General features: G+C 38.6%; 1 protein-coding gene across 1 annotated transcript in view; it reads left to right on the top strand.

The window, feature by feature from the left end:
• The window catches only part of ppl (periplakin), a 35,340-nt gene that overhangs the window by 9,177 nt on the left and 6,169 nt on the right, over nt 1–19,994 (top strand). The window contains exons 2-19 of the mRNA XM_017439686.3: nt 362–461; nt 996–1,150; nt 1,386–1,506; nt 5,164–5,289; nt 7,101–7,142; nt 7,455–7,616; nt 7,700–7,807; nt 8,516–8,611; nt 8,698–8,820; nt 8,919–9,065; nt 12,305–12,456; nt 12,534–12,643; nt 14,061–14,218; nt 14,300–14,478; nt 16,763–16,901; nt 19,137–19,330; nt 19,451–19,601; nt 19,693–19,776. Of these exons, the coding sequence (XP_017295175.1) occupies nt 362–461; nt 996–1,150; nt 1,386–1,506; nt 5,164–5,289; nt 7,101–7,142; nt 7,455–7,616; nt 7,700–7,807; nt 8,516–8,611; nt 8,698–8,820; nt 8,919–9,065; nt 12,305–12,456; nt 12,534–12,643; nt 14,061–14,218; nt 14,300–14,478; nt 16,763–16,901; nt 19,137–19,330; nt 19,451–19,601; nt 19,693–19,776 (2,347 nt within the window). The remainder of the gene's footprint in view (nt 1–361; nt 462–995; nt 1,151–1,385; nt 1,507–5,163; nt 5,290–7,100; nt 7,143–7,454; nt 7,617–7,699; nt 7,808–8,515; nt 8,612–8,697; nt 8,821–8,918; nt 9,066–12,304; nt 12,457–12,533; nt 12,644–14,060; nt 14,219–14,299; nt 14,479–16,762; nt 16,902–19,136; nt 19,331–19,450; nt 19,602–19,692; nt 19,777–19,994) is intronic.

Raw genomic sequence — 19,994 nt, 5'->3', positions numbered from 1 at the left:
GTTAGGTCCCTTTATGACCGGTGTCAGAGCTTGGTCCGCATTGCCGGCAGTAAGTCGGACTCGTTTCCAGTGAGAGTTGGACTCCGCCAAGGTTGCCCTTTGTCACCGATTCTGTTCATAACGTTTATGGACAGAATTTCTAGACGCAGCCTCATTCTGCTTAAATCTTTAGTCTCTGCCCCATTATACAAATAAAACTGTGTATATTTAGTAAGGAAACAGTTCTAATTTGGGCTTTATCAATTATTTCAAAACTATGAATGGTTTTGAACCTAATCAGTTCACAGGAGTTTGGTTCTGCAGAACTGTTTGTGTTTATCTTGAGTTAATAAATACCTCCATGTCTCTGTTTGTCTTCCAGTAACACTCCTACAGAACTGGTCATTCTGATTGAGAAGCTGCAGAAGAACGCTGATAAGGTGGAGAAGAACATCTATGATATTGAGCAGAACCTCAACAAGGTGAATGCAATAATGTATATCAACATCCCAGTTTGATATTTTTATTTTTGTCTAACCTCTGTTTAACCAAGAACAACCCTTGAAATTTATACCTGCACATTACCGTACAAGTGTTTTTATGTACTGTGTACTCCTTTTCACAGTACTACTGTAAATATGTCAGTTATGTGTTCCCTGCCATCTCTGCACTTCCTCTGTCTTAATTCAGTGCTTTCTAAAAGCAATCTGATTGCTAAGAACTGTTACTCTTAAATTTGAATTTATATTATAGAGCTCTTTCAGGATTTCAATAAATTATCATATGAAAACACTGTGGTCATTTTTTAGTTTTGCCAAAATCACCACAGTTTAAAATGAATATAAAATACTTAAATTATGAAAGCATAAAATGCAACTTCCTAACCAATAAAACTTAACTTCAGCACATATTTCTATTCTGCAACATTCTGTGTATTCTTTCATATGAAATGGAAACCAGCAGTGCTGGACTCAGTGCTGATTTTGCTACATAAATATTTTTTGATTCTGTTGCAGGATGTCAGTAAGATTAACGAAGGAAAGCAGACTCTGTATCAGGATGACACCAACAAGAGAATCCTCAATTCTCTGGATCTGCTCAACTTCCTGGATGATGATGCTGCCAGCGCCAAGCGCCTCCAGCATCCTCAGGCTGAGATGATCCAACAAGAGTGAGTAAATCTGAGCTTTTAGACTTCATTTAACACTTAAAAGGCTACACTCATGTATTGTACAAAAAGATCAATTCTTGATAATATCTATCAGTCATACCCCTGACAATACATACTCCTGAAGAATTGTAATAGAGCTCTTTGATTATCTAATAGCATAGTTTCTATGACAGTACGTGTTTTTGTTTTTGTTTGGTTTTTTGTCTATTTTTATTTTTTTTGTATGTGTATTCAGCATAATTCAGCTGCGTGAGAGAGTAATGAAGCTGAAAGAGGACCATGACCGGATCTACCACCTGAGCCGCACTGAAGGGAAGCCCACCGTTAACTGGGGCAACATCATGGATGAGAAACTGGTGAGGAAGCGCTCTGTGTACTCGCTGTGTTATCCTCAGTGGATCAGTGGGAGGACTCTGTATGTGTTTGTGATGTTCTTGGAGTCTTAAACTGAAAAATATCAAGTCCCGATAAAGTTCCAGTGATTTATGATGTTACTATAAGGAAAAAAACACACATTTCTTCAATGTTAGTATTTTTTAAAGTTAATGTCAATTGGAGAATAAAAGGATATTTTGACCATTTTGAAGAAGAGTTATTTGAAAAAAAACTAACAATTAATATCTTAAAGCTCTTTGAATGAATTAGTTCAATTCTGACAGGATTGATGAGCTAATGACTAGTCTATACATAGCTAAAACCAAAGTAGATTGATGGCATCTTAAAATAGCTCCAATCTTTAGAATTTCATAGATGTTTATACAAACACTGTTTTATAAATATTTAAACTTTCATCAATTTTACATTCAAGGTTTTTTATATAGAATTCCACAATTATTTGCAAACAGCAGCAATATCTCCAGTCTTTACATTTTTATAGTGGTTCATCCAAAATTCCATTTTTACTTTTACACTGCCTTTAATTTTGCAATACATGAAATATTAGGATATTTCTGTCTTAAGGATGCACAGGTTGCACTGGAAGTGCTACAGCTACCTGCTGCTACTCTTTGTGCTCACAAATAATTACAGAATTCCATGTAAATAACTGTATAATCAGAATCATATCTATTAACCAAGTGGGAAAAGACAAAGAATTCTGGCTGGTGGGGTCTCTTAGTGAAGTGAAGTGAAGTGAAATTTATTGATATAGCACTCTTCAGCAGCAAGGCGATCCAAAGTGCTTTACAACACAGAAACAACAATCAGGTACAGACAGAATCAAATACAGAAATAAAAACATCAATACTATAACAGAGTAATGTTGATATAAACATGAATAAACTTTCCTCTAAGAGGAAGCATTTGAACAAAACAAGAGTAGTTTTAGCTAATAGTATGATTGGTATAACTATAATAGGTCATTTGAGTAAACTAACAATCTGTAAGTCGGTCAGTGATGTATAACCTAATAGACCATTTGAACATAAGTTTCATTTCAACAGCTAACAGAACAGTTGATATAATGATAATGAACAAGTCTTTAGTATACTACAACACAAAGCCTTTCAGTGATCTATAAATTAATGGGAGTATTTTAAAGTATTTTTTAACTTGGATAAAAACTTTCATCTAAGAGGAAAAATGTGAGGTTGATACAGTGATAACAGGTCTTAATAGACCATTTGAATATGAATAATTTTTCCTCTTAGAGAAGCATTAATAAGACAAATCTATTTGATAAGGGTAGACTAACAGAAGCAGAAGAGAAAAAAGCCACATGAGGTCCAGATAGCAAGCAAAGTGACACAAGAAGAGACAAAGCAGAGATGGTGGAAAACGGTGCAGTGTGTTTGTATGAATGTGTGTGTGTTTGTGTGAATGTGCGCGCGTGTGTGTTTGCAGATAAGTCCATGAATCACGTCACTGTCAGGACCGGTGGAGACGATGGCGAACCCAGAACGCAGACTCATAATTAGAAGAACAGAAAAAACTAATTTATTAAACTAAAGAAACAAAAAATGAAAACAAACAGCTGACGAGGCAGCAACTTAAAAGAACAAAAACCAAACAACGGTGGGCAGAACAACAAGGAGACGAGGTACGGAGCATGGCAGTTAACGGCAACAAAAAACAATGAACCAGCGACTAGTGGAAGAAATGACAGGGTATTTAAAGTGCTGAGGATAATCATGTAAGTGGAGACAGGTGACAAGATTAACAGGCTTTGACAGGTGTGAGTGGGCGTGACAGGAATGCAGAGGGAGAAATAGACTGAGGAGGAATGAGGAAGTGAAAAAACACGAAAACAGAAACACAAACCAATAAACTAAAACAGAAGTAAAACAAAACACAGGAAAAAACCCAAATCGAAAACACTAAATAAAACCCCCAGAGAAACCATAAAGAAAACAAAACAGAAACAAAAAATCCAATTCCTCACAGTCACAGAGGCCATTGTCTTTGATAATATGATGGAATGTTTATCAGCCAGCCCAGAGCAGATCCACAGATGTCCTCAGGCAAGGGAGGGGGCAGAGCATCTTATTTACATAAAATCCAGGAGGAATTGAAGATAGCTGGCCAACAAGGCCGGCGTCAGGGGAGCCAGATTCACATAACAATAATTGTTTTGGGTCAGGCCGACTCTTATTTTCCGTCTGCCTTGAAAGTCTCGCTGGTGTTTCTCAATGGCAAATCCAAACAGCCAAATTCCAGGTCTATTCCGCCAGATCCGATTTCTCCAAGATTTATCCCATTTCATCCCCGAGTCCAGGAACCGCATCTAGCCTGCAATCCTGTGAAAGGATTGCATCCAGTCTGTGATTCAGCTCACGTAACATCACAGTCTGAGTGCCGATCACTCTGCAGATCCCATCACACATGCCTGGCAGCCTCACAGTGGCCAGAACAGCTGCCGAGGTTGCAGAAGCTTAGGTAGTAAGGAACAATACAATACAATACACCACAGTCACACATCAAGGCATATTTACAGATATTGTGCAGTATATAATTAATATGAGTCTATAAGATGCAAATAACATGTAGTATGACTTGTTTATATCGTTTGATGTTACTTGGTGTAAAAAGTGAAAACAGAGGCTAGTTAGTTGTGTAAAAGGGTGACAGCTTGTGGGAAAAACTGTTTTTATGGTGTTTAGTCCTGATGTGCAGACTGCTGTATGCCCTGCCAGATAGGAGGAGTTTAAAAATACAGTGTCCAGGCTGTGAGGTTTCAGAGGTGCCTTTTCCTGCCCGTTTCCTGGTAAATGAACATTTATGTCAGACAACATTTTGTGTCAAGTTTCAGGCAGCTCAATGAGGGCAGATGGTGCCATTTTTCACACCAGGTTACTCTGTATTTTAACTTTCAAAGCATCTGTAAGTTTTACTCCAATCATTTTGCTGTCACAGAGCCTTGTTGCCTTTAAGTTTAGTTTATTTAATTTATTTCTTCTTGTGTGAAAATGGCTTTAATGCTGTATGTTGTATTCTTGTTGAGGCATAAAAAGTAATTCAGCTAATCAAGTTAAAATTAAGGTTAGAAGGGTTGTCTTCTGGCGATAAGGTCACAGGATCACTTCCAATCCTGGGGTCTTTCTGAGTAGAGTTTACATGTTCTCCCTGTGCAGGTGTGGGGTTACGCTGGTATCCTTCCCACAGACCAAAAACACCCATGTTCGGTTAATTGGTAACTCTAAACTCGTTTGTGTGATTGGAGGCCAGTGAAACACATTGTAATATGCTTTAAAGAAACACAGTGGGAACATTTTCTTACTCTGTAAAGCACTTCATGCTGTTTTGTTTGTGTAAAATGGGTTGTTTAAAGAAATAGCTTATAAGCCTACAGATGTAGAAAGTTAAATACAAAGTTGGACTGTAAACCATATAGACATCATTCAGAAAATGTTAGGAATTTTCTTGAAACCTTTAAAGACTAGACTGAACTTTACCCTTTGAAGGATAACGTTCTTTTTATAAATACTCTGAAGTTATTTCAGCTTTATAATATCTGTCAGTTTTTTGTCTAAGTCCATTTTAAGATAACAAGTGTTTTGTTTTGTTTCCCTCCCCAGGAGAACCTGAACAACAAGGGCTTTGGCCAAGACCTTCTCACAGTGGAGTGTGATGTGGAGGAGCACAACATCTTCCACAGCGAGGTGGAGGCTCTGGCTCCTCACATTGCTACTGGTGGAGACAAGGTAGAAGAAATCACACACAGAGGCTGTACTGCAAAGCTAGATTTCCAGCTTAGCGAGCTATGTTGAAGTGAAAATCAGAGTTTTTAGCATCACAAAGAAGGCTCTTATTGAGACAGGCTAGATCTCCATGGTAATGGAGGCTGAACTCATCACCTGCTCCAGACCAGTTCATGAATTCAGTTTAAGTCTAAATAAAATCTCCATTCCTCGGGGGCCGCTCTCCTCCATGTTTTAGATGTGTTCTTGCTTTAAATGGATGACTTGTTGCCATGCTCCTGGACAACTTGATGATTTGGTGAGGATGTAATTAAACCGTTTGTGTTAGGGTGATTATTTCCCTCAGCCTGATAAAAGAAACCACATGGAGAGGATTGTTTATCTTTTCTGAAAGCTTTTGCAAAAGGAGAAATTCCTCGGCAGCGATGAATAGCGTTGCTGTCCAGGAAGTTCTTTATTAAGAGAAAGCAAAAGGATGAGGACTGAGCCAGCCAGAACCGGTCCAGTCCATAATGTAAACACAAAAATAACACCTACTGGGGAAAAGGCATTTTAACCATAACACAGAGATTGTAGGTCGCCAGAAGCTGGTGCTGCTGTGTGAGTTACCTTGAAAACATGGACACGAGCATGAACTTTAATAGCTTGTGTGTGGAGAGCTCATACGATAGGAATGAACTGCATTAAACCCTCTGACATTCAGTTGTGTCACATAGACAGTTTTGCACACAAAGGCTGGTAACATTAAAAAAACCAACAGTTTGTATCAGTTGTGTTGGAGCAGAAAAACCTAAAACTCCCAGGACAGTGGCCCTCGAGGCCTGGAGTCTGACAGTCCTGGTCTAAATTGTCCGTATGAAGCTCCATTCATTCACCTGTCCTTTTCTTAATGATCTCCCATATAGAAAACATTGACTGAAACATTGACTTCTTCAAACTGATGTCAGGTATTGAAACAGCTTTAGCAGCTCATATTAGCAGCCTTAGACTGCTGCCTTCCATCCTTCCAAGCCAGTGTTAAACTAAATTTATCTTAGATGTCATTTGTTTTGGTCAAACCATAAAATGGACATCATGTGCAAGCTTACTTGACATTGCAAGATGTTGCACTCCAGGTATGTGTTGTGAATCACTCCGAGCTACTGTCATATCAAATTTATTTGTAAAATTGACTAAATTATAGCCATTTTTGTGTTGGCTAAGATTGACTTGCTTTTAAAGTTCATCAGGTGTAGATGTCCATCAAATGTTAACCGAAAGCTTCATTAAAATCTATCTAAATGGTTCATGAGCCTTTTTGCTAACAGACAAACAAATACATGCACACATACAGCCAATGATCCTTCACTTTCTATTAATACAACCTTCTGGTCTTGATAAATGAAGTCTTGGTACGAATGGAGGTTGTTGTATTTTTTCAATCAATGGTTTTGAGCAAGTATCTTGGAAAAGCCTTTTCATGTGAACCATACAGTCTGATTTGACAAAATAACATCAGAACCACTTTTGAAGTAGCTGTTGTCTCTGAGATGATGCCGAATATGGAAAGACAGTTCAGCTTTGTTGAACTTGTTTTGTAGAACAACCCTCTGGTCTTATCAGTTCTGATGATTAATGGTTACCTTTATGGCTACCCACCTTTAGATGTACTAACAGTCTATAACTTACCTTTGTTCTGAACTGCTTGAATTCTTTAACTAAGCAAAGGTTATATGTTGTGTGTGTTTTTTAGTCCTCTGTTTTTATTGTATTCTGATGTGACCCTCATAATTTTTGTCTTGTTCTTCTTCTGTATTCTTTATTTTTTTGTGCAGGAATACATCAACAGCCTCAAGACAAAGTACAGCAAACTACTGGTAATAAAAATTCATTGATAAGTATTTTTTGCCTTTTCTGTATCAAACAGATCCACACAGAAGTCACCACAGATTGCAGTAGTTCATGTATTCAAAAGTTTCCATTTAACGTACATTTCGTAACAAATGTTTATCAACCTATTGTTTTACTCAGCAGAAGTAACTCGATTTCCTCTAAATGAGGTATTAATTAACAAAACATGAACTATCTTTACCAGACATCAGCTTTGGGCAGCTTTTGCATTTTATTAAAATAAATTGAATTTAAAGTCCACTGTTTATTGCTCTAAATGTTTTCATTTTCTCATCTAGGCCAGCTCTGCAGCTCGTCAGCGCCACCTGCTGAGCCTGCGGGACTACATGCAGCAATGCACCAATGAGCTGTACTGGATGGACCAGCAGGCCAATGAGAGGATCAACTACGACTGGAGTGACACCAACCTGGACTACCCTGCCCGTCAGAGGCAGTATCAGGTATCCAGAATATGCATTCTGCACATGAGAGCGAGCAGCAATAAATCAATCAAAACTGAGCTCACTGTGTCTCACCCCAACAGAACTTTGTCAATAAATGTTTGGAGTCCAAGGAGGCCTCCATCACTAAGCTGAATGATGATGGACAGAGTCTGATTGCTGCAGGCCACCCTGGGAAGAACGTTATCGAGGTAAAGACCAATAAGATTGATGCCTGTTTGACTTTTTCTTTCTGTGAATATCTGGGCTCCTTTGATAGGTCTGACAATCTGTAGATACCTCATGAGCCCATTACAACTGAGATGGCTGCGATGTGATAATAAAATGATAATTGCTGCATATGGCTTATTTTAAATAAATAAACACTGAATTATATATATTTACTTTCTTGTCCAATGAAAAGTGCACATATCTCAAATACCTTAGGCTGCTGACCAACATTTAACATAGATGTTAACATTGAAAACACCATAGAAAAACTCATTTGATTAGCATCATTTTTATCATTTATACTCTAATCAGATGTTATTACTAAAGACAGTTATGTTATGATAACTTTACCTATTGCTCACAAACATATTCTTCAGGGTTCAGTGAAGAAAATATGAAAAACAGTTTGACTTGAACATGTTTCTACCACAGTAAGCTATGGTAACTCTACTGGGACAAACAGAACCATGCAGCAATGACTCTGTGACGCTCTTAAAATGGCAGCACAGAGTAACATTAAAAATATCAATTTTTGACATTTGAAAATTGATTCAGAATTGTTTGTGATGCCATGTATCTAAAAACAGATGTTCTTTTCCTTTCGTTCATTTGTATTGGCATAAATCTTTTCTTGTTTGTTTTTAAATTATTGAACTTTTTCTAATCAATCACACTCTTGATGTCATCAGGCTCACATGGAGGCGGTCCATGCTGACTGGAAGGAGTACCTGAACCTGCTGATCTGTGAAGAAATCCACACCAAACACATGGATGAATACCACAAGGTTAGATAGAGAAGACCTGTGATGTCTAAACACAAACTGTTAAACTGAGTTCATGAATGTCTGGGTTTGGATCTGCTCATGTGCAGTACCACAAGGAGGCCCGCGACACTCAGGACCTGCTAAAGCGAATGGACACAGAAGTGACCCAGAAGTACAACCCAGAATTCAAAGATGTTTATCAGATGGAAAGCCTGATTGGAGATCTGGATGTGAGCATTGATTACCTGAACACAAAGAATGGCTCACTGTATGACTAAATGTTCTACAGCAGTGGAAATATTCACTCTGTGTGTGTGTGTGTTTGCAGGAGCAATCCAAAGCTCTGGAATATTTTGATGAACGGGTAAAGAATCTTCAGAAGAGCAGCTTGCAGGTTTTGCCCCTGAAGTACCGCAGGGAAACCCCTCAGAAGTTGCTGCCCATTGAAGCTCTGTGTGAGTTTGAAACTGATGAGGTATGTACCATCCGTTTCCTTCACAGCTTAACTCTCCTGTTCTGTTCCTTTCGGAGGAACAGGAAACATACTCCCGGGTAAATTTGACCCGGTGACTGTTTAATCATGCAGTAGTGTCAGAAACTAAAAAAAATCCCCAGAAACATTTTTGTATCTGATTATTAACTCCATTACTCACCATTTCAATCAATATTTAGTGAAATGATGTTCTTCAACTCTCACAAATTAAGGATCAATGAGGATAATTCATTCGTTTTTCCTAAAAAAATGGATGTTGAATTTTTTTGTCCACTGGAAAAATCTACACAGTAAAAAACAATATTTATACTTGAAATTGATTTTTTAGAAAAAAAAATTTACATTTTGAATTTTTTGCTTTTTAAGGAAGGGTCAAATTGACCCGTTGATTTAAAATGAATCATGAGGACTTGTGTTGAAAATAAACTTGAACAAATGAACAAAATAGGAGATTAGCAACATGAACACAGTGCATGTGTGTCTGTGAGTTTCCACAGTCTATAAGTGATGTCATCATGTGACAGCAAGCACTGCATTATTTCAAATACACTAAAATGAATAGGTGGAAAAGAACAAGATGCATGTTTTTTCATCTACACAGCACACGAGGGACATGTCATCTCATTGTGATTTGTGCAAATTAATTTAGCACATTTCACACACGTCGTGCTCATCTTGGTGGCTTGTAAACCTGGCTCCTCTGAATGCCACTAGCCTTTCATCCACTGTGACATTAGGGCCTGGGTTACAGAGCAGTGGAAGTTGCTCAACCCATTTGTCCCACATCGTCCTGATAGCTTTCAGACACATCCTCGTCTATTTCACTGACCAAAGAGAAGTTCAGGGCTGTCATATTGTTATTTCTGATGCTCATTTTGTGAAGCTCTGACAGTGACTACATCACATGTGTCTGCAGGGTGTAATGTTTTTAGGACTCCTTTGCAGAGATTATTTATGTTTCCCCCTCCCCTGCTGAGTGTCCACTCAGTGTGGGTTTTATTTACCCACAGGAACTGAAAAAACTCACAACAACACCTGCATTTCCACAGTTTATTAGTGAGGTAAAGAGAATAGGGAGAGGGTGTGCATCTCTGTATGTGTTTGAGGTGAAATATGTCTCACAGTTGCAAAGAAACAAAAAGTATAAGACATTTTTGACCCTTTTTACCCTACATTTTGACTGCCGGGTCAGATTGACCCAACAGCATTTATGTAATGTATTAATGCAGGTGGGGGTTGCAAATATGTAAAATGAACCATTTTCATTTTATATGTTGATTATGCTGATTAAGCCAAGCAGAAGAAGTTTCATACAGAAAAAATACATTTAACTATTTTTTTTAGATGTTTTAATTTTGAAATGGAGGGTACGATTTTGCTGTGCTGTGACTATTGTAGGGCTGACACCAACATTATTTTTAGTTTTCATTAATCTATTGACTAAATTTTCAGTTAATTATAACAACTATTAACAGTTAACTGAGGCTTTTACAGTTTACCACAAAATAAAATGTAAAGAAAAACCTGCAAATGTAGTACAAAATACGGGTTTAAGTACCAGATCTAGCATGACAAAATGAAAAAGGAAGCTCTTATTTTTTATTTATTTAAAACCAAAAAGCCTGAATGTTAAGCATGTTGTAAGGATATTACTGGTAAAACCTGCAGCAAACTGTGATGAGAAAACCTTCTGCAGGAAGAAAATTTTTAGGATAATTAATTAATAAATAATTTTAACTGCACAATGTAAACCAGTTCCAACAGTTCAAAGAATTGGCATCAGTTCTACATATTTTTAGAGACTGCCATGAAACTCTGATGAATGTTCAGAAGCAACTTTTGTTGGAGCTAAACTTCTAAATAATGCTACAATATTTTCTCAAATAGGAAGTAAACAACTAGATGACAAATGGAATTCTGGGTACTTTCCCTATTTATAATCAATGCAAACTCACATTATTCCAATCCACGAGCCAAGAAAAATGATTTGTTTGTAGGGGACAGCCCTGCCAGGTAGGAAAATGACACATTCATTAGTTGAAACCAAGCCTTGAGCAGGAACGCCCAGACATCTCTTTCCTCTGGGAGGATTCAAGGCATTCCCAGGACAGCCGAGGGAAATACTCAAGACTCAAGAGAACCCCCGCAAACGTTTTAAGATATTTTGAGGAATCCCTCACCGAGAGATACTATCTGTACAGTCTCAAATTTAAAATTCTCTGAAATCTTTTGTATACACAACTAATTAGATGTTGTGTATGTAAAATGTCTTAAACATGAATTTGATCTTAGTTTAGGAATGCTCTACATTTTATCCCACATACAGATACTGTTGGACCACATTCCTCCAGCAGTGCTCTGCAGAAAGTGGTCCTTAAAGTTCATTTAGGCTTTTCTGTTTACTTGTTGCTTTTTGTTCTTTTTTTAGCAAGTCTTATTTCTGTTGTCAAACTGACTTCCTGTTCCTCAGTCAGACTGTTTCCACTCCCAACAGCTCACCTTCTCCTTGTTTTGTCAGGGCTTTAATCCTTGAATGTTTCCTGTTATCATATTGCTGCCTAAGCACGACTTCTCCCCAGCACTAGGCCTGTTGTGGAATATATTTAAATCTCTTCCGAAAAGAGTCTGAGACTGTATCTTATTTAAACCCACAGGAGGCCTATAGTCTAAAGTGACTTGTTTTAAAAATGGTATTGTTATCCATGTATAGAAGACACAGGTTTGAGGTCTTGAGGTTACTTCTAATTAGTTTTTCTGTAACATCTCTGATGTAGGAATCGTAGGAACATATATTCCCATTAACTGTTTGGAGTCAACTCTGCCTGTTAACAAAATATTTGATGAACCACTGGGCAGATTTTTAATGATCTTTAGATGTAAATCTACAACTGACTGCTGCAGCTTCTCAACATTAGACAACCTGTAAGTCAGTCAGTTGTACAGATATTGAGCTGTAGTAGCTGAGAGTCATTCACCACAGACACTCTGAGCAGGACATTGTGAATTACATTTTCAAGGCTGTCATTTATCCACATAAATTCTGACATGAAAGGCAACATTTCTTTAGGGAATGCTAGGCTTTTATTGTATAATTGTAAAAAAATCGAATTTAAATGTTTTCTTTTGAGAGGCTCCTTGATCTGGTCTAACTGGTTTTCTTAAATAAATTTACAGTATCGATTGGAAAAAGTTGCCTGACTCTAACTGTTGGACTTTTGCAGAGTCAAATTCTCCGTGGTGAGAGTTACACCCTCCTTCGGAACAACGGTGCCAAATGGGACGTGAAGGATGCAGCTGGACGTAAACACACCGTCCCAGGCGTCTGCTTCATGATCCCACCCACTGACCCAGAGGCAGTCACCATCTCTGACAAGTGAGGAAATGTTAGAACTCAGCTGAATTTATTCCAGAGCAGCGGCAGCAGCAGCATGTTGTGTTTTGTCCTTGCAGCTTGGCCAGCCAGCTGAAAGCTCTCAAACAGAAGATGGCGAGCAGCAAGGCCACGCTTCAGAAACAATATGATACACAGAAGATGGCGAGTGGGGGCGGCACCGCCACAGGTACACGACGCTCATTGGACACTTCTGTTACTAACACAGACAAATGTGACTTCTGATCAGACAATTAGCAAACAGAGCAGCAGCTCCTCAGACAAAAAACCCTCTTTTGTCACTGTGTGAAATCTGTTTAGAGATCTGTTTAGCAAAAAACACGTTAAAGGATATTTCAGCTGTTTTAAATGGTTTGCACTTATATAGCGCTTTATCTAGTCCAAGGACCCCAAAGCGCTTTACACTACAATCATTCACCCATTCATCCACACATTCACACACTGATGGTGGTAAACTACATTGTAGCCACAGCTGCCCTGGGGCGGGTTGACAGAGGTGAGGATGCCATCACACCGGCGCCACCGAGCCCTCTGACCACCACCAGTAGGCAAGGCGGGTGAAGTGTCTTGCCCAAGGACACAACGGCTGAGACAGCCGGAGCGGGGGCTCGAACCGGCAACCCTCCGATTGCAGGACAAACCCCTACCTCCTGAGCCACTGTTTAAAGTGGATTTCTGTGTAAAACAACTATAGAAACTGAATTTCCTCTGAAAATACAGTGTGACTGCTGAGCACTGAATAACTGCTAATATTTGCTAAAGAGGCTGAAACAGATTATTTTATATTTAAACCAAGCAGAACAGAAGCTAAAAATAGCAAAACCTTATCTAAAAGCTAAAATTACTAAAACCATAACTAGAGGTCCAAAGTGGCAGAACAGTAACTAAAAGCTAAAAGAAGCACAAGAAGAATAACTGTAGCTAAAAGTAGCATAAGGAAACAAAAAATAGAGCAAGTATGTCAAGGAGCAATGTTTTGAAGGAATTTAGGACATTCCAGCTTCTCTTTATTTCTATACAGTACAAGACATTTTGTGAAATTGGATATTTTTTGGTATTATCAACATGTTTAGGCCTGGACACTATACAAAGGAACAAGTAACCTAAAAGAACAAATGAAACAAGAAAAAAGGAGGAAAATACAAAAACAAAAAGAAAAAGATTAAAAAAAAGCAGAAAAAGGAAAACAAACAAAATCAAAGAAAGAAAAAGAACAAAAAGAGAACAATATGAGAAAAAGAACACGGAAAAAAGAAATAAACAACTTTTGCACAGAACCTCACATCAAAATGGCTGAAATGTCCCATTAACTTCAATATGGTAGTAACCTTTCTGTTCTTTAATCAAATCATAATAATAATAATAAACTCTTTAATTTTTTTTTAATTAAAAGAAGTCTTTAATAAAACATTACAATATTTTTTCCCAATTGGATAAATCAGCAAACATGTCAACCTGGTGTTCAGGTAACAAAAGGTTCTAAAATCACAGACACACACGGTAAAATGAAAGTGTTTGTTTTAAATGTAAAAACCTGGGGGTATCCATGAAGAGAAATGAAAGCTCACGCTGCTGTGTGACTGCAGACAAGCAGGAGCAGCAGTGCCGCCAGCAGATGGCCAGTCTGGATAAGGTTATCGGTGACCTGGACAGACAGGAGAAAGCCATCTATGCTCGAGTCCGCCCCCCACTGGAGCAGAACAGGCCGCTGCAGGACAGTGCTGATCGCCTGCAGGACATGAGGGTAAAAATCAGGCTCTGTCTTCATTCAGAAAGTGAAGAGAGCCTTTTGTTGCTGACTCACTCGGACTCTTGTTTTTCCCAGGACATTGCTGCAGCTGTCAGTAAGATTGAACCAGAGAAGTCTTTCAAGGTGCAGGAAGCTCGGAACTTCCTCGTGTCGAACCCGAACTGTGCCAGCGCTCCTCAGCTTCACAGCAAGGTGGATGAGGCCAATAAAAAATACACCAAGATTGAGCAGCTTCTCCAGTGCTCCCAGGAGAAGTACGTTGTTGTTTTCCTGTTTCTCAGTAATCCAGGACATGGGAAATCCAGAAACCAACTGGACTTCTGTTCTGTAGCTGTACTTGTTTTCATATGCTTTTTGTATGGAAACTCCAGCATACTTTTTTAGTCATTCAGTAATTAAAGCAATCAGCTCATGCAGGATATTACAGCTATGATGTTTGGTTTTTGTAACTTTTATACCGAATCAATTCCAAAAAAGTTAGGACGTTGTGGAAAATGTAAATAAAAACAGAATGCAATCCCATAAACCCATATTTTATTCACAATGGAACAGAGTAAACATATAAAATGTTGAAACTAAGAAATTATACCATTTTTAGGAAAAAGAAAGTAAATTTTGAATTTGATGGCAGCAAAACCTCTCAAAAAAATTGGGACTGGGATAACAAAGTAAATGGTATGAAGAAGAAACAGCTGAAGAAGCATTTTGTAACTAATTAGCTTCATTAGCAACAGGTCAGTAAGGGAACTGAGTCTGAATCTCTCAGAAGTAAAGATGGTCAAAGTTTCACTGATCTGTGAAAAACTGTCTGAAAATAGTGAAACAATTTCAGAATAATGTTTTCATGATAAATAAATAAACTATTGAATTAAAAAATAACTTTAAATATCCCATCATCTACAGTTCATGATATCATCAAAGGATTTCAAGGATCTAAAGACATCTTTAATCTCAACCATAACCTTTATTTAACCAGAAACAAACCTCGTTTAGATCTACAATCGCTGTTTCAAGAGGGAGGTGAGGCTGAAAGTTCTGTGATCTTTAGGCCCTCAGGGGCTGGTTCTGGTCTGGACTCAGGGACACTTCCACAGGTCATTGTCTGTAAACACAGCTCACTAATGCTGCTTAAAGCTCTATCAGACAGAGAAGAAGCCACTGCTGTCTTCTCTGGACCTGAACTGATCTGAGGTCAGAGCAATCCAAATTAGAAATACTTTTTAGAAACAACAAACCCCATGACCTCCATCCTACTTTTACAGTCTTTTGTTGACCCTCCCCCAACTTTTTTGAGGTGTTGCTGCCATCAAATTCAAAATCACTTGAAATGTCCTAAAAATGGTACGATTTTTTAATTTAAATATTTGATATGTTTACTATGTTCTATTGTGAATAAAATATAAGTTCATTTTATTTATTTAATTTTTATTTATTATCCTGTACCAACTGAGATCCCAGATCTCTGTTTCAAGGAAGACCTGGGCCTGAAGGCAGCATAACATGCATGTTTTTTTAGACTAGATTGGCAAGTCATCGTATTCTGTTTTTATTTACATTTTTTAATATATTAAACTTTATTTACAATTTTTTTTCATCAAAATACACAGAGATTTCTTCAGATTCTTCAAAAACTCTTTGAAATCTTTTTCACCATTCAATTATTTCTCTTTATACTTTTCTTTGTGTCTTCTCTCTATGTGTCCTTTCCATTTTCTTATAATCCTTTTTGTCTTTTCATGTCCCCTTATAAATCCTTTTAGTTTCCATATAAATTCAGTTTCAGTTCAGTTTATTTAAGAAGCATCTCAGGGCACTGCACAAAAACATTCGCATACCTGAGATCAAGCCAATTAGTAAAAGTTATCTATCTAAAGAAGCCAGCAGATTGGTTGAACCTTCACTTTGTCTCAGTCTCTCATTCTGAGCAGCACAATAGAGACAGTGGAGAGGACCAATTCCCTTTTAACAAGAAGGAACCTCCAGGAGAACCAGAACCAGAACCAGGCTCAGGACGAGCAGCCGTCTGTTTGGACAGGCTGGGTTTGAGAGGACAGGAAAGAGACGGAGACAAACACAGAATGACTGGTCCAGGTGGAGTTTCTACAGGAAGAAAGACAAAGAAAAACACACATTAATGATAAAAATAGTTACTAAAACAAACATGGAGAGTAGAGCAAGTAGCAGAAGAGTGAATAACTGTGGTCAGTTTGTCCTCCAGCAGTCTGAGCCTATAGCAGCAGAACTAAGGGATCGCTCAGGAAACCCAAGCCAACCCGAACTATAGGACTTATAGGACTAACTATAAGTCTTTTTTCTCCTTATTCTTTCTGTCATTTGAGTCTCCCTATTTGACCTTTTTGTCTGTTATAGCATCTTTTAGGTGCTTTATTCTCTTTCTGCATACTGTTCAGTACTCAGCAGTCACGTTGCTTTTCCACAGATAATGTAACTTTTCTAGTTTTGTTTTGGCTTCTTAAAATCCAACCTGAAACTTAACGTTTGCTAAAGTGTGTGTATTTGTACTCACCTTTAATTCAGAATGAAGAACTCCAACCAGCTGGAGATGTCTCTGCAGAATGGAAAGACCTTACTGTCCACCTATGAGAACAAGCTGGCCCGGGAGGAGGTTGCCCCAGGTGACCTTACATCACTGGAGAAAACACAGCGGGAACTTGGAGTAAGAATATGTTTACACTGAGAATTACACACTCACAATCATCTGCAAGGAAGTTTATTATCGCACAAACCTCAAGGCGACAATGTTTTTGCTTGTGCCTCTGAAAAGTATTCACCCCCTTGGATGTTTTATTGCTATTATAAATCAGTCATGAATTGACTGATTAAAAAACCTTCTTTGATGTCAAAGCAAAATGAAATTTCCAGAGTAAAACCAATTAAATAAAAATATGAAATGTAAATTAACTGATTGTATAAATATTCACCCCCTTTAGAGGGACTGTCCTAATTCAACTCAGAGAAAAATTATTGAAAAGTAGAAGTCAGAAGATGGAGACAAAATGATTTCCAAGGCCCTAAACATCCTCAGGAGTTTTGTTAAATCCATCATAAAGAAATGGAAGGTATATGGGACATATTTAAATCTACCAAGAGCAGGCTGTCCTCACAAACTGAGTGACCCTTCAACAAGGAGAATAGTGAGAGAGGCCACCAAGACACCTGTGAGCTCTGAAGGAGTTCCAAGCTTCAGCAGGTGAGATGGGAGAGACTGAGCTACAGCTGTTACCTGGGTTCTTCAGCAGTCTGAGCTTTATGGGAGAGTGGCAAACAGAAAGCCACTGTTGAAGAAAAAAAAACACATAAAAGCTTGACTAGAGTCTGCTGAACAGCATGTGGAAGACTCCATAGTCCAGTGCTTCTTGACAGCCGGCCCTGGAAGGCCTGTAAAGATAGAGGGTAAAATGAATGCTGCAAACTATAGAGAAATTCTGGAGGACAATCTGATGCTGTCTGTAAATGAACTGTGTGGGAGCTCAGCTTGGAACTCCTTCAGAGTGGTTACAGGTGTCTTGGTGACCTCTCTCACTATTCTCCTTCTCACACTTTAAAGGGGGTACAGTCACTTATTTTACATTACATATTTAAAAAGAAATGTAATGTTGCCATTACTTTGTACAACATCCAAGGTGGTGAATACTTTTTATAGGCACTGTATAAGTGTGTGCTTATTTCTCTGTCTGTTTGCAAAATAAAACTCAGAAACGAAACATGCATGTATAGTGATTCCCCCAGTGTATTATAAACCTGGCAGGCCGCCAGGCTAAGCTCTGCTTTGTTTTTATACACATTTTTCCCACCTGCACCCCCAAAACCGCGACCTTTATCTGCCTCACTGTGCGAGGGTACGCACGCCAACAGTGACACAATCACGGACAGATGTAAGCGCCAAGTATAAACACCTCCACCGCACGCTCAGGTCCGTGCTCTGTTCCACGGAGCCCTGCAGGACTCTAATGAGCCCTGAGGCCGAGCCTCCTTCAGCTACCTGGAGTTAGCATGTTGTCAGAGCCACAGTGATAAACATTATCGGGTTTAACCAAAAATGGTTAGTTGAGCTGAAATTCAGCAGGTGGCTTTACAAGACTGAATATGGTAAGCATGTTTTGTGCTTAGTGAAAATATTATCCTTGTTTACCAGTAAAATGATACTATTAAATTCACCATTAGATATGTTTTGTTTTGTTGTTCCATGTAGTGATCCAACATGCAGCCTGTGCCACAAAAANATTTATTTGTAAATGTGACTTAAATTAGGATTTAAATTAGGTGCAAACAATTAGTATTTATTTTAATTTCATTTTTGTTTAAAAAGTATTTCAAAAGTTCCTTTTTGTAAAACTGTAGTTGTGTAAATATTTGACACAAATATCACATAATAAATACCGGTAGCCGTCATGGTCAGCCAGCGATCGGCCGGCAAACGGCCACCTACTACCAGGCTTAGCCTCTTTTCTGGGGGAAACCCTGATGTACATTTACAACTGGTTAACTTTTGGAGTCAACCCTATTCAAGATGACTGCCACAGCCAATTGACTTTAGAAAACAAAATGGCTTTAGCTCAGTTAATCCTACTGATATGGAGCTAAACTTCAATATGATAGAAGCTAAGACTTATTTTCAACACATACTCTGAGCTCCAACACATCATGCAAGTTCTTACAATACTGCATGACCAAAATGACTGTCTGCCGTTTCTTAACATTAGATGATGTTATTTTAAAACTCTTCAAGGAATACCAGGCCTTTAATTTCATTACTAATAACTGAGATGGAAAAGTCTCCAGCTTTTGTGACCCACACCCCTGCTGGAGCGTGTGTGTGGTTCCCCTGATCAGTTTCCCCAAGAGGGCTCATTACTTTGTGTTTCCTGAGTCTCCTTTGCCATCTTCTCAGGACATCGGCTCCGACCTGAAGTCCCAGAAGTCAGTGATTACAGAGACGGAGCAGAACCTGCGCTTGGCCAAGGGCACTTGTGATGACATGGCCATTAAATTACAGGAGCACTGTCCTGACATTGAAAGACAGGAAGCTGATGTTCAGAAACTCAGCAAGCGCTACAACAACCTGACCAGGCAGATCGACACCAGGTAAGAGGGTCGGGACAAAAAGGGCTGAGTGTCCAGATTAGTCTAGGAAATAGTGGACTTTTTCACAAACCTGTAGATGAGGAAGGTCTCCATAATGATTTGTTTTGCTGTGTGTTGCAGGTCTCAAAGCTTGCAGAGAGCCAAAATGGCGTACAAGAATTACCGCAACGATTATGACAATCTGAACAGCTGGCTGTCTCGTGTGCCGAATTATGAGCCCCGTGAAACTGATGACATGAAACAAGTGGAGACCAAACTGAAGAATCAGAGGGTGAGATGAGCAGCATTGTAATCATTCTTTGCAAGTTTCCTGCCATCAAATCATATATGTCAGTGACGTATATGTTTGTTTTTTTCTGCAGAACTTGCTCTCTGACATTGCAAGGAAGGAGTCTGAATTGAACAATGTCTCTAAAAATGCCCAGCTTTACCAGCAAGCAATCAAAGTAAGATCTTTGTACACTGATTTGATTACAGTGTCACTAACTTTAACAAAAACACACTAAGCAGACCCTCCAGGATCGCAACTATTAACGCAAAATCAAGCAAACCCCGCAAAATCACAACTTTTTGCAACTTTGCCCAAAACACTGCAACTTTCCTGCAACTTTAACCCAATATTTATTGTTTCTAAAGTGATTCGCCACCGTTTCTGCGGTTTAGT

Source organism: Kryptolebias marmoratus, linkage group LG12 (genome assembly GCF_001649575.2).
Source record: "Kryptolebias marmoratus isolate JLee-2015 linkage group LG12, ASM164957v2, whole genome shotgun sequence".
Lineage (NCBI taxonomy): Eukaryota > Metazoa > Chordata > Actinopteri > Cyprinodontiformes > Rivulidae > Kryptolebias > Kryptolebias marmoratus.
Note: the sequence above shows the minus strand (reverse complement) of the source record. Positions and strands in the feature narration are given on the sequence as shown.